Source organism: Hemicordylus capensis, chromosome 6 (assembly GCF_027244095.1).
Source record: "Hemicordylus capensis ecotype Gifberg chromosome 6, rHemCap1.1.pri, whole genome shotgun sequence".
Classification (NCBI taxonomy): Eukaryota; Metazoa; Chordata; class Lepidosauria; order Squamata; family Cordylidae; genus Hemicordylus; species Hemicordylus capensis.
This window is the reverse complement of record NC_069662.1, coordinates 97,839,599-97,854,545: the sequence shown is the minus strand read 5'-3', so window position 1 is coordinate 97,854,545 and position 14,947 is coordinate 97,839,599. Positions and strand designations below refer to the sequence as shown.

Here is a 14,947-nt window from a genome sequence, read left to right as displayed (position 1 = left end):
AAATGTCAAAAAAAATTACTCCTTTGCCCAATGTCTTTGAAATTTGGGTGGTAGCTTCCACCCATTGGGCACTATTTTATTTATTTTTATTTATTTATTTGCATTTATAGCCCACTCTTCCTCCAAGGAGCCCAGAGCGGTGTACTACATACTTGAGTTTCTCTTTCACAACAACCCTGTGAAGTAGGTTAGGCTGAGAGATAAGTGACTGGCCCAGAGTCACCCAGCTAGTTTCATGGCTGAGTGGGGATTTGAACTCGGGTCTCCCCGGTCCTAGTCCAGCACTCTAACCACCACACCACGCTGACTACCACCCACCCCACTCTTTTGCCCCCAGAATGATTTTTCCCCCCAAATCAATTAGGTTTCAGATTGATTCAGATCCAAATTGAATCTGGGGTAATTCAGGAGGGGGATTCGGACCCAAAACAAATCGGGAGTGATTCGATTTGCGTACAAATTGAATTAAAAAAATTATTTGTGCACATCCCTAGCAGCAATGCAGACTCCCTGTTGCCAGGCAACAGCTGGGGGAGTGCTGAGACAGCGGAGGGAGAGCAAGTGCTTGGAGAGGCGGCCAGCAAGAAGCATAGCAGGCATAGAGCTGGCGTGTTTCTGGGCTGGTCTGAAATCCCTCTCTATTATTTTGGCAGTAGCCATAGAACAAAAACTAGGTTACAATGGCAGCAGATTTTGGACACAATGCTGCTCTCAAACCTCAGCTCAAGTTTTGCAGCTCAGGTTGGAGCTGCGAAACTCACTATAAACAGATTATGGTTTCACCTCAAATCCTCAGTTCGCTTTTGTGATGAGACCGCGGTTGCATGCATTTGGACAACCACGAAATGGAACTTCTGACTCATTCGCCTCCAGTTTGGTGTTATGTGCGAAGACAGCCATTCTTTACCCACCTCTTTTCATTTCCTGTGCCACCTAATGGTGCAGCAGGGAAGCAACCTGTTTAGAGAGCAGGAGGCTGTTGGTTTAAATCCTTGCTGGTGTTTCTCCCAGAATATGGGAAACACCTATATCGGGCAGCAGCAATATAGGAAGGTGCTGAAAGGCATCATCTCATACTGCATAGGAGAAGGCAATGGTAAACCACTCCTGTATTTTACCAAGAAAACCACATGGATCTGTGGTTGTCAGGAGTCAACACCAACTCGATGCACAACCTTTCCTTTTCGTATCCCGATTATCCCTCAGTAAAACAACTCTTTATTTTTAAACTCATGTCACCATTCTCTTTTATCCCTTCCAATGTGTCCACACTATGGCCACAATCCCACAGGACTGAGAGAATTTTCTTTCTGTTGATTGGTCTGCACCCATTTGACATTAATTTACCCCACTTTGAGCAAAACATAGACATGGACTATGCTAGCTGAAATGTGTCCATGCAGTCTTCTTAAAGTGTCCTGTGCCTTTGCATGATGATAATGAAAGAAAGCAATACATTAGCAAATTATATTTTTTGGCTTTGTACCTTATCACAAATAAAACTTGTCCCAGCTGATACCAGAGAAGCAATGTGATCTAAATTCTACTTTAAAATAGTCTGACAACCTATTAAGGAGGTAACATTTCGGATTAATTCTTTACAGTTGGCACCTTGCTTATCTCTTTATAATGTGGAGAATTTCTCAGTTATACCTTAAAAGCAGTAATTCCACTCCCCAATTGATTGTATAGTGGCACAAGCTACAAGATTTTATCAAGCAGATATCTTCATTTTGAACCTTTTTCAGATCAGAGGATTATAGCAACCCATGAAGCAATAATATATACTTTATTTTTATTTCAAAGCTCCATTTCATTATAAGAAAACTTCCATCTAAGAACTAAAACAAAGCAATGAGAGATATAAGCTTTGTAGGGCAAACGAAAGAAATTCACAGCAAGGGATTGGTGTGAAAACCAGTAAGTAATATGCTTCAATTCCCACAGTATCACCTAACATTAAAAATAAATGCTCAGAAATAACTTTTTAGTATATTTGGTCAAACACATAGGAATTTCCAGCATCTTACAATGAGAGAGTTATTTGAATCTAAATCCCACCACATTCACATTTCAGAGGAATATGATCTAATGGCACAGGAGAGAAGTCATTTCATTGCATTTTCAAAAGAACTGCCTAAAACTACATTATTTATAAAATGTGTTTAACACTTCAGCATTCCTTCTTGTAAAAAGGAATATGAAACAAGTTACACTGTACCAGAAATAAACTAAAGGAACATCATCTTCATAATTAATAAGTTTAGAAAGATTTTAAAAGTCCATTTTAAGATTAAACTTTTGGGATGTTACCTGAACTCCTTCACAAAATTTAAGACATCCTTAGAGACAGATTGATAGCTTGCATTAGTGCATTTTCTCTTTCTTTTGCAAACTATTCACACAAAGATTCAAGAATTTCCATAGAGAAACTTACCGCTTTGTTTACACCAGTGTAATTAAGGAAATGTACATAGAACTGTCCATCTTACCTGGCTAGCCACAAGATAAAGCAACTCCCCAAGGGTAGGTAAAAGGCATTGTTTTAATTTGCTGTTCCTGAAGTTCTCTCTGATCAGTTCAGTTAAGAGAGTGACAGCCTAGAGAAAAAAAGATAAAAGTATTAGAAATGGGATCTAGCATGGGGAAGACAGACAACTACTTAATCTTCAAAGTAAGAAAAATCACACGATCACACGATATACATTTTCCATATCAGAACCTTCCAAAGATTCACCAGTCATCCATTCATGAAAACACAAAAGCCCTGCTGGATCAGACCAATGGTTCATCTACTTCAGCATCTTGTTTCAATCAGAGACCAGTCAGATGCTTCCTAAAAACCCACAAGCAGGGCATAAAGAAGAGAGTCCTCCCCCATTGTTTGCCCCACCCCCAAAACAACTGTTATTCTGAAGGTTCAGTCCATGCCTAATAGCCACTGATAGACCTGTCCTCCAAGAATGTGTCTAATCCCTTTTTAAAGCCATCTAAAGCTGCAGTCATCACATTATCGTGCAGTAGTTAAGTCCACAAGCTAATTATGTGAAGAAGTACTTTCTTTTATTTGTCTTGAAGCTACTGCCACTTGGCTTATTTTGGTGATTCCCCCATTTCTTTTGTCAATTCCCCAATTATAGGAAAGAAAGGTAACTGTCCATTCCATCTACTCTCCCCATACCACATGCAATTCTATAAACCTCTATCATGTGCACCCTTCCCCAGTAATATTCTTCTCTAAGCAAAGCAGCCCCAAACATATTAGTCATTTCGCAAAGAGAAGATACTCCAACCCCTTGATTATTCTGGTTGATCTTTTTCAGTCCTACACTATCCCTTCTGAAACTGGGCCATTGGAACTGTGTTAAGTATCTCCAAAACAGCCCCTCCATCCATTTCCAGAAAAGCTTTTGGATATAGGCCATTTTATTTTCAATTCCTTTCCTAATAATCTCCAATATTCCATATGTATCTAAGAACACTCTGGCCCGGTAAACACATTCACCAGATGCTGGCACTGCCATACAAGTCAGCCTAACCCCTGAGATCTGCTGAAACTATGCTCTGTGCTTCCCACTGCCTGAGATAGGCAGGTGAGCATAAAAAACAGGGCCTTTCTGTGGTGGTATCAAGACAGTTGAGTGTCCTGTCAAATGAAGTCTGCCTGACCACATCATTACTTACTGTTTTTTTAAGCAACCAAGACTTTCCTTTTTAAGGAATGTTATGAATCTGATTTCTGACTACTGCTGTTCCCCAAAAGGACTGATTTTTACTGAAGTTTTAAAATACTATTGATTTTTTGTTACTGTTTAAAATGTTGTATTTATCTGTTGCCTTGAGTAAAAAAAGTTTGAGAAGTGAGATATACATGTTGAATATACTACAATAAAATAAAGTAAGAGTGGTGAAGGAGTAGCGCAAGTCACCACCACTCACACAGTTGAGCTGGGACCTCTGTGTGAACAGGCAATCGTATCTGCACAATTTATCTTCCTTGTTGGGGGGAAATAAGTCACATGGTATTGGTCATTCAAGAAATGTTGAAGAAGTAGCAGCACCATGTATCTCTCTGACCTCAGACATTGATCACAACTGTCCAGGTCACAGTACAGATAGTCATAAAAATGGTCCAAAAAGAGCTAGCGACTCTTATCAAAATTCAAATGTAAAGCTATATGGCAAGTCTAAGAATGCTTAACATAGCCCAGGAAATTAGAGATTGTATTCAGGATTAAGCACCTAGCAAAGTATTAATATTAAGTTAGCTTTAAGCTATACTAGACTGCAAGATGGCAATCAAGGGCCATATAGTAGATTTAGACCCCCAAAGTATGGGTCAAAGTAATGCCTGGTTTCTAGGGAATTTCCTCATTTGCACAGTATGGTGCCAACAGCCAAGGAACTATGTAAACTGATGACTTTATATAAACTTCTACTGATGCAGTAATACCCACTGTAGTGGCAGCAACTGTACTGCTTCAAGTATAGACAAATATTCACGTCAGGGAGCTGGGATTGTGCCAGCCTACTCTGGGTACTCAGGTGGGTTATTTTACCTTTTAAAAAAAGGAGAACTACTAATGGAATATGGAAACTCAATTGTCTTCATCTGACCACATGCCTGATTAGCAGTTACATGGATAGGCCAGTACTTGAGAAGCCTTGAGAAGAACTAGTATCATTGGAAGGGCTATTGGATGTGAAGATTCAGCAGCAGCCATCATATTATATACCAGATCCTTCAGCTCCGTCTCCAGCATCCTTAAGTTCATATCTAGAGCCTCAGCAATTTCCCTGATAACAGCACGGTAGGCCTTCAGCTTCTCCAATGGGGATGTGGACAATCTTGGAGGCACATCAGAGAGTGGGTCTGACTGGTGGCTGGCCCTATCAGAATCTGACTCTGCCGACTGAGGAGTACCCCTCGCCCTCTGCTGCTGATGGTGATTGCGGGGCCAGGGGAAGAGTTCCTTAGCTCTTCCTTTTACCTGGCACTTTCACTGGTACCTCTGGCACCTGCAGTAACTCAGAGGAAGGAGCATTAGGTTGCAATGGCTCTAATGGCTGTGTTTGACACGCAGCAGAGACCATCTGCACAGCAGGTGCCTCAGCAGCTGGTGTTCCGGTAGCCACTAAAACAGGCTGGCAAACAGGTTCTTCCTGTGCCTTCCAACTGAGGTAATCAGCATAATCCTCTGGTAATGCGTGTCTAAACCCACATGTCAGCTCTCTCAGTATTGGTATATTCTGAGCTGGTTGCAAATGGAGTCCCTATGAAAAGAGCATTTGATCAGGGGACTTCCATATTAGAGACACAAAGGCAAAAGATGCACTAGTAGCTGTTACTGGCACAGGAGTCACTTTTGGCCTGGTCAATCCAGGTATATTCTGTATTGTTGCTTCCTCAAACATATGCAATGGCGACATAATTCGGAATGGTTTTGATTCCTGCAGTGAGGATACTGATGAGGTCCTTGGTGGTGCCCATGGAGCATCGTCAACCTCTTGATCTACGTCAAGGCCAGTACTTAGAAAGCCTTGGAATGGCAATTCTGATGGTGTGCTTGATGTGGAGTCTAACAGTTCCAATAGAGAATTTGCCTTGTTTTGGTCCAGTGAGAATTCCTCATCCTGGCCATACTCTGTCACAATATCTCTCGTATATATTTCTCCGCCTGTTCCGCTGCTCCTCTGGGGAGTAGAAAGAAACTGCACTGGGGTTTGCGCTAGAGAGAAAAGGAGATGCCTTCTCGATGTTGAAGCAGGCTTCGCTGGTGTCCTCAATGTTGATGCCAACATTGATGCTGTTGTCAATGTTGAGTCATCGGTACCACAGGGTGCTGACATCAATGTTTAGTCCTCTGTAGCATAGGGTGTCGATAGCGACGCCTTCGGTATCGAGCCTTTCGGCAAGGATCGTGATGCTGACAAAGACTTCTCCGACTCCTATGTCAAGCTACAATCCTGCACCAGTGTTGGAGATGGAGTTCCGCTAGCTGCCTTACTGCTGTGCCTCTTTGGGGGTGGTGATGCACTCTCCTCTTCTGAGTTGCATCTCTGATTTTTTTTCCCTTATGCCTGTGAGTCATCATTGAGACCTCCTTTGATTTCTTGAAGTCAGGCTCTGACGCCACGGTTTTAGACTGCTCTGTGGCAGATCCATGTGTGCTCGTCATCGTCCTCGGTAATGAGCTTGAGGTAATTCCCAACATTGAAGAGTGGCTTGGCCTCAGCGTCAGCGGCCGCAAAGCCTCATTATATAGCGCCTTTCATAGGTGGAGCACTCTATTTTTGATTGTTTGTCTCAAGAATGAACAACAAATCTTACAAGTTGCTGTACTGTGTTACTCACCAAGACACAGCAAACATGGGCCGTGATGGTCCATAGATGGCAACTTAGTGTGGCATCCCACACGTCTCTTAAATGTCGTTTTTGTCTCCCTGTTTAGGATGGGGCAAACACCCATCCTAAATACCCCACCGCGTCCGTCCAAATTCCTCACTACATCCTCTCAAAATCTGTTTTTATTCTTTCACTAAATTGTAAAACAAAGATAGTCAAAAGAAGTCCTGAGGTCAACAGTCCGAAGCTCAATCCTAAATTCTCTTTCTGCTTATTTCAGTTAAGCCGAGAAGCCAATACTGAGGTATAGATGCTTTGGCGGTCAAACAGAAACTGAAGAAATAACACCCCCAACTGCCATTTACAATGAAAGTGCGAAGCATGTGCAGGGTAGAGTGGACATCTCAAGGAGCTAGTTAGTCTACCCGTGAGGTCCCTGGGCAGGCGCAGAACCCATTTCATTATGAATGCAATGGATCATGATCCAGATCTACTTGCATACCATACAGTACATATTCATTTGTTTCCTTCTGATAGATGGCAGATGACACTGGAAAGGTGGGGGGCAGAGCAGAGCAAAAACAAATTTCTTCCACTTGTAGTATAAGCGCTCAAGCGACAATCCATGAAAAATATTGACTGTATTCCACAGCGTTTTCAACAGTTACCAGCTTTGCAATAAAAACTGAAACTGTCTGACTATCAAGTCAATACTCAACAAGTAAGGTGCTGTAAGTGGAAATCTGTTCACTGTTTCATTTTTTACCAAATTTAATTTTCCAGCTGGCTGAATTATGCAACATTAGGCTGTTTATCCATATATGACAAATAATGCAAAAGAAGTAGAGAGCTACTTTATTGGTTTGATAGTGAGCTTTTCAGGATACAAATAGATGAATATTTATTTTAGTGAGGTAAAAACTCAGACACATTTATTTTTCTCAGATCTTTGCAATCCTTCTTACATTTATCCATCACCATTCTGTAACAGTGACAAGGGATGATTGTGTTTAGGTCAACTCTGCACAACATAAACCTGCAGGCCAGACCTTTTTGCTGGCCTGCAGGAAGGAATATCCTGCAGGAGCTATAAAGAGCTCTTGACCCAACTCACCTACAAGGCACAAGTGGAAAGCACTGTGGTTTTCATTCCAGGTGAGATAAACTGGCATATCCTCCCTAAATGCCTGCCTGGAAGCAGTAATGGGCTGGATGAGGGAGAATAAACTGAAGCTGAATCCAGATAAGACGGAGGTACTTATTGTGCGGGGTCAGAACTCTAGAGATGATTTTGATCTACCTGTTGTAGATAGGGTCACACTTCCCCAAAAGGAACAGGTTCGTAGTCTGGGAGTACTTCTGGATTCACACTTCTCCCTGGTTTCTCAGCTTGAGGCGGTGGCCAGGGGTACTTTCTATCACCTCCGGATGATACACCAGCTGCACCCGTTTCTCGAGATTAATGACTTCAAAACAGTGGTACATTTGTTGATAACCTCCAGACTTGACTTTTGTAATGCGCTCTACATGGGGCTGCCTTTGTACATAGTCCGGAAACTTCAGTTGGTTCAGAATGCGGCAGCCAGGTTGGTCTCTGGGTCATCTCGGAGAGACCAAGTTACACCTCTGCTAAGGTTTCCGGGCAAAATACAAAGTGCTAGTTATAACTTATAAAGCTCTAAACGGCTTAGGCCCTGGGTATTTGAGAGAACGTCTTCTTCACTATGAGCCCCACCGTCCATTGTGGTCGTCTCTGGAGGTCCGTCTCCAGTTGCTGCCAGTTCGTCTGGTGGCCACACGGAGACGGGCCTTCTCGATTGCTGCCCTGGGACTATGGAATGCACTCCCTATTGAGATACGAGCCTCCCCATCTCTGACAATTAAAAAATATATATTTAAAAACCCATCTTTTTACTCAGGCTTTTTCAGCTTCTTAATAATGTATAGGTTTTAATTCTGTGACTGATTTTTTAAATTGTTAGTTTTCAATTGTTTTTATGTGTTTTTATATGTGTTTTAACTGTTTTATCATAGTGAACTGCCCAGAGACACGTGTGTGAGGCAGTATAAAAGTGTAATAAATAAATAAATAAATACAGACAGACAGACAGCTATGACTCAAAGCTCAGTGGGGAGCAATCAACTGCTGTTCTCAGCAGCAAGCGGTCTGAATCCTGTGTGAAGAAGGGCATCTGGCTAGTTACTGATGGAGCAACCAGCAGGGAGCCCCTCTGCTATGGAAAAGGAGTGGGCAGTTTGACCAGACTGCCGGTGTAGACATTTCTGTGTACAGGCTCTGGATCACACTAAAGATGCTAGCACAGTGGTACTGGGAAGCAAGTGCAAGCCTGACCCCCACTCCTGCACCTCACCAGATTATATAAAACACACACATGCCAGAGCAATGTGTAAGCCAGATCTGTGATTTGGGACCTGGGTACTTGAAGGATTGTTCCCCCCACCATGTTTCTGCCCACACATGAACATCTTCATCAGATGGGTGACCATCACTGAAAGGGCCTTTTTTAAGCTGAACTGCTGATAATTATGGAATGCTTGAGGTACTCAAATTACAATTAAAATCAAGTTATAAAGGTAGGCAGAGAGGGCTCTCTTAACTACTCCTTTTTAGAATACTGGAGATGTATTTGGCTGAAATTGGGGGGACCCAGCAAGAGGGGCTTGTGGGGTTCATTATTTCCCCCTGGCACCAAACAGAAGTCCCCCTTTGCTTGGCACCAAGCAGAAGTCATCTTATTTTCACAGTTGTTTGAGCCAGCTTCTAGATGTTGTTATATTTTATTCTGATGTTCCCGAGCTTTATTATTGCAGTTGTTTTATTGTACTGTTTTATTTTTAACTGCTAAATCAATTTTATCTGTTTAGTAATTGCTGCCCTGGGTGTTTTTTGTTTTGTTTTGTATGTAACTCAGGGTCCAGGATATAAAATAAATAATAAGTTTATAGGAAACATACAATTATTTCAGCCAAAATACTGAGAGTGAACACAGTACCTTCCTATTGCATCAGTACAGTAAACACAGAACTGCAATATATTGTTTAATATTTAGCCTTACCTAGCCTACATCAGTCACCAGATCCAAAATATCCTTTTTTCAGTATTTCATTTTTATGTCCAAGTGACCTCTGGTGGAGATTTGCTTAACAATACATCGCTCTAGCAATTGCCAAACAGAGTTCAGGAGAAAAACCACTACAGCCTGGGAACTGACATTTATGGGTACCCTTTCCATCTACTGCTGTCCTTGCAAGGTTCTTTCCACCACAAGTGTATAAGTGTAACAAGTGTCTCGGGCCCGGTTTAATGTGTTGCCCTCTTCTCTGTTGGAACGGAGGTTTGCAAAAGATAATACTGTTGCGGTTTTCTGCCCTTGTGGCGTTGGCCTTCTGGAAACTGTCTCCCATGTGTTGTTGTACTGTGCTTTGTATCGGGATGCTAGAGAAGAACTCATTTCCCCTCTGTTACTCAAGTTTCCCGGAAGGTGTGATCTCTTTTATACTTATTACTGCCTCGCGGATTCGAGCCCTGGGACTACAGCAGTTGTGGCTAAATTTTTCTATATTGCCATTAGGTTGAGGTCCCTATTAAGTGCCTAACTGCGAGAGTTGTCTGTTGTTTTTAAATAATTTATTATTACTGATTGTAATCTGTCATATTGTGTTTTAGCATTGTTTTATTGACGTGTTGAGTATGTTTATTGCTGTTATTTTTGCTGGCCAATGGCCGTAATAAAACTGATGATGATGAACAAGTGTCTCTTTCTCATCTTTTCAAAATCAGAAAAAGAACCTCTGATAGTCCCAAGTTGCATTGCCTTGCTGAGGAAAGAGCAGCAGAACCTTTGAACAGCTGTTCATGTTTCCTCTTGGTCCAAGAGGATCTCCCACAGACAGAACAGAGAGTGTAAGTTTGTGTAGACCAGGGATTCTCAACGTGTGGGTCCCCAGATGTAACTGGACTTCAACTCCCATAATTCCTAACCAAAGGCCACTGGGGCTGGGGATTATGGGAGTTGAAGTCCAATAACATCTGGGGACCCACACGTTGAGAAACCCTGGTGTAGACAGTACTATGATGCTCTTTGTCTGGCAAGATGGTGTAGCCAGGGCTATAAGAAGTGCTTTTCCTGCCCTTAAAGCTAGACACAAATAGTGATGTGCTCGAAATGTGATCTGGCTTCCTAATCACTGCACAATCCCTTTAAAACCAAGGGCTTCCAAAGCCCCTTTAATATGGGGGAGAACAAGCCCATCCCTGCTCCTCCTCCGCTTGCCGCAACTTCCATACTGGCAGCACTCCCCCCAGCTATCAGAATGCGCCAGCCACATTCTCCCCCAGCTGCCCCCACGTGGTGCCAGCGTGCACATGGCCGCCACACATGTGGAGCCCATGTGCATGCCAGTGCTACACGGGAGCAGCTGGGGGGAGCGCCACCAGCACACACTGATAGCTGGGAGGAGCGCCACAAGTATGGAAGTGGCAGCAAGCAGAGGAGGAGCAGGGATGGGCCGGCTCTCCTCCATGTTAAAGGGGCTGTGGAAGCCCTTGGTTCTGAAGGGACCGTGCAGTGATTTGGAAGCTGAATCGCGTTTCGAGCACATCCCTAGACATAAGCTACTGCAACAATCCCTTAAGACACTTCTTGCTTGAAATTGACTTGATCCAAGCTTATTGTTGAGTTGGCAATGAGCCTTTACATTTTATCCCTACAAATCTTAGAATATAGACATTGCATTCCTTAAAATGCATTAAAATGTTCAACCCCTTTCCTTGAGCTTTAAAGCATGTTCAGTTCAGTATCTCAGCACCTTTGCCATCTTTAGCGATGTGATGAGCATTATAACAATATTCATATTCAAAAGTTAATTTCAGACCGTTTAGACAAGGACAAAATCTAGAGCATCCCAAAATACCATGATTCTCCTGGGCATCTACACCATTTTATATCTTTTAATCTCTATTATTATAACACAGAACAGTGATGTGATTTTTCACTAAAATCCCAAAATTTAGAATCCTTTTAAATTTGTCTCAGAGAGATCTTATACTTCAAAAAGATTGTTCCTTTTTAGACTTTTTAAAAAGAGAGATTCATAGAACTGCATGTCCTCAAAAATCTATCTAATAATTACGTATTCAACATAGTTTGCTTAATACAACACTCCGATTTGTGCTTTCCTGAAAGAGGAGAACAAAGATTGTTCTTTCAACACTGTGGTATATGGATAGAGCAGTGATCTTCACTATTTTTCAAGCGGGGGCGACTTTGACAAAAAACCTTTAATATGAGAGCCATTTCCCACTGTGCTGATCTCCATACTGTAGTGCACTTTTCTCAATGCTAGAAGAGCCCTTTAAAAGAGATGGAGCCCTCTCAAGAACTCTAGGAGGAAAGTACGGGGAAGAGCAATACTTGCCAGCACTCTTTGCATGCCTTCCAAGATGGTGCAGGGACTCAAGAGTGCTCCATTTCCCTTAAAGGAGCCCCATTGGAACTGGGCAAAGTACAGCACTGCATGGTGAGAATCGTCACCTCCACGTGCTGCCAGGGGGACTCTGTGCAGTGTATTCAGCTTTGACGTCACACAAGCCCATTAAACAATTAGTCAGGGAGCTATACTTCAGTTTGACAGGGGCCTCTACTATCCTCCAGGCCTTTCAATGAACAACATTGTTCTAGAGTGTTGGCCTTAGACCGGGGTGCATAACTCAAATGCCCCAGTGGTCCAGAACCAGTCATCACTTGGTGTTCAGAGGTGAGGTCAATTTCCAGCACATTAACTATTACATTAAAACAAATTATACATAAAAGGTTGGTGTCGGTGGGCTCTGGCCCTGGAGTGGGCGACATCTGGACTCAAGTGGCCAACTATATTAAAGGCACGGCTGCTCATCAGCAGGATAGGCCAAGAGCTCTTCATGGCTCCTGCTGTTGCTGCAGCATATACTTACCTGTGGCCCAGCACAGAAGGCATGATCTAGCAAGACTTAGATTGTGCAGGCCTGCTTTAGGACACCCAGGTTCACATCTCTACTCAGCCAATGGGCATCAGTGATGCTCTTACCCCTGAACTTTGGAGCCGAAGTCCAGGGCCTCCACAACCCCTGGGGTCCTCAAATCCTCTTTAGTCTGTCCAACACTATGCCGGGCAGCCGAGTGTGATTATGACCTGCGCCAGGTGCTTTAGAGATAGAGAGCGCAGTGGGGAAAGACATATGTGGGATGGGAAAATGTTAAGTTGCATGTTTGAAATGTTTCTGCAAATGCATATTTACATAAATATACTTGTTTTATATTCTTAAATTCTTGTGAGTTCAGTTGCTGTTTGTGCCCTCAAGAACCCACATGTTAAAAATACTGCAAGTGTCACAGAGTGTGTGTTTGTGTGTGTGTAGGGGGATAATGCATAACTTGCAGCGGGGTGGGGGTGGGTTCCAGCAAGTGAGGGGCAGATCCAAAGGCCTTTAGCTCCAAAATTACCTAGGTGCACCTCTGCTGGGCATAACTTGGGCTAGTCATTTTCTCTCAGTCTAATCTACCGCACAGGATCACAAGAATACATCTTAGACACAGTATAGAGAAGAGATTATAGGCAACTTCACACATAACGAGGCAAGTAAGGTTGCCATGAGTCACTGGAACCCTGGGAGCCCAACTTACAGTGTTGGGACAGGCATGCTGATATTGGGCATGTTGTGAGAACCCACCAATGTTGGCATATTCTACCCCTCTTACGTGGGGTACCTGCGTGGGGGACACCTGAAACCTAGATTTGAAATAGGTTATTTGTCATTTTATGTGTAAAGCCACCCTATGTGTGCTGCCCTGAGATCCTTGAAGGAGGGTGATAAAAGTTTATGTATTGAGCCACTATGACCTAATTTAACATTAAAATAGAAGTTTTAAGTTACTACTCTAACTTATTTCTGTTCATACACTATGTTTGAACACTGACAACTGCAATAGTAAGGAATATTACCTCTATAATGGGAACATTCTCTTTAAGTTCAGCTGCATGCAATGCCAGTAAACCAATCACTCGGGCTGCTTTAGCACGTCTGTAATTAAATGCAATTAAATGCAATTATTAATTTTATGAACGCTACAAATCTGCACATATAAAAATTATTTAAACGTTTAGGTTATTTAGAATGTTATATAAAACTCGTTAGTAAAAATAGTTGTAAACCAAGCCCAACTGTAAGTTACTAATAACTTAGTTCTGAGAGCATTTGGTGCTCATGATCTTGCTCCATTGCTAAACCAATGACATTTTAAAATTGATTAATCTGATGCCCAGAAACTCTGGGAGCATAAAACAGCCAAATATTTCACCCAGTTATTTAATACAAAGCATGAGATAAATATTGGAACTGAAACAATGTTGACTAATTTACACTGGCATCAGATAAGTGATACATTTTATTGTAGAGATCTATTGCCCACAGCTTAATACCCCCAAGATGCATACTTTCTAGAAGGCCAAATTACATGTGGTCAGCTCCATCATTTTTCTTCTTGGCTTTAAAATAAAAAGCAGCTGTGGGAGGCTGAAATCAAAAGCATATTAACTAAAGGGTAGTTGTTTAATTTTCCCCCTTCCTACTATTTGCCTACCCTAGATTGCCTCCTCACTGCTTTTCTACCAAAAGATTGCCTGCTTTTTTAAAGTTTGGTAATCAAGCAAACTATTTCACAAAGCACCCAGCAGAGGGCATCATTTCAGTAGAAGTTTAGAAGTTAGTTGACTGTTTTATAATTGTAGAACAGAAAACAGAGAAAAATATTTAGTGAGTAGAAATCCAAATGTGATCGAAGCAAATAGGAATTTTAATCCATATTCAGAAATATTAATATAGAATTCTAATGTATTCTTATATTCTCTTTCCATGCAACATTTTAACTTGGAACAAATGTGGGATCCACATTTTATGATGTGGATTTTATAAATCAATTTTAATGAAATAGGAATATTTGTACTCACCAAGGAGGTTTGTCTTGCTGGTGTTAAAAAGGTTACCCACTGTGGGTTATCCCACCTACTTGCTCCAGAAGGCAGGAAATATGCAAATGAAGAAATCCTTGGTTAGCCCGCAGAGGGCGGTTCCTTCTAGTTCATTGAAAAGCCTGAGCCCAAAACTTAAGCAGTACAGAACAGTAAAGGAAGCCGTAGAAGAACCCAGCCAGTAAACATATATATAAGAGGCCGAGTACAGCTAACAGAAATGAAGGGAGGAACATAAGAAAACTCCCTCCCCAGTCCTCTCCAGGCAGCAGGTCCGGTCCCAACCCTCTGTATGGGTGGGCATGGGTGACCTCTGTAACACCAGCAAGAAGCAACCTTCCTGGTGAGTATCAATGTTCCCTTCTCTACTGTGTGCAGGAGGTCACCCATCCATCATGAGTAATACCACAGCTCACACCCAATGGAGAGAACAAGCCCGGACTAGAACCTACCGCCTTGACAGGACCTTTTGGAGAACCCTCCAACCAAATGTTGCCCTAGAGGAGACATGAATGTCCAGTTTATCGTGTCGTGAGAAGGTAGATGGAGCCTTCCACATAGCAGCCATACAAT

General features: G+C 42.3%; 1 protein-coding gene across 9 annotated transcripts in view; it reads right to left on the bottom strand.

The window, feature by feature from the left end:
- The window catches only part of ULK4 (unc-51 like kinase 4), a 370,052-nt gene that overhangs the window by 309,423 nt on the left and 45,682 nt on the right, over positions 1–14,947 (bottom strand). For all 9 annotated transcript variants that reach the window (XM_053265063.1, XM_053265069.1, XM_053265068.1 and 6 more), the window contains exons 17-18: positions 13,349–13,427; positions 2,493–2,600 (exon numbers count right to left, since the gene is read on the bottom strand). In XM_053265063.1, coding sequence (XP_053121038.1) covers positions 2,493–2,600; positions 13,349–13,427 — 187 coding nt within the window. The remainder of the gene's footprint in view (positions 1–2,492; positions 2,601–13,348; positions 13,428–14,947) is intronic.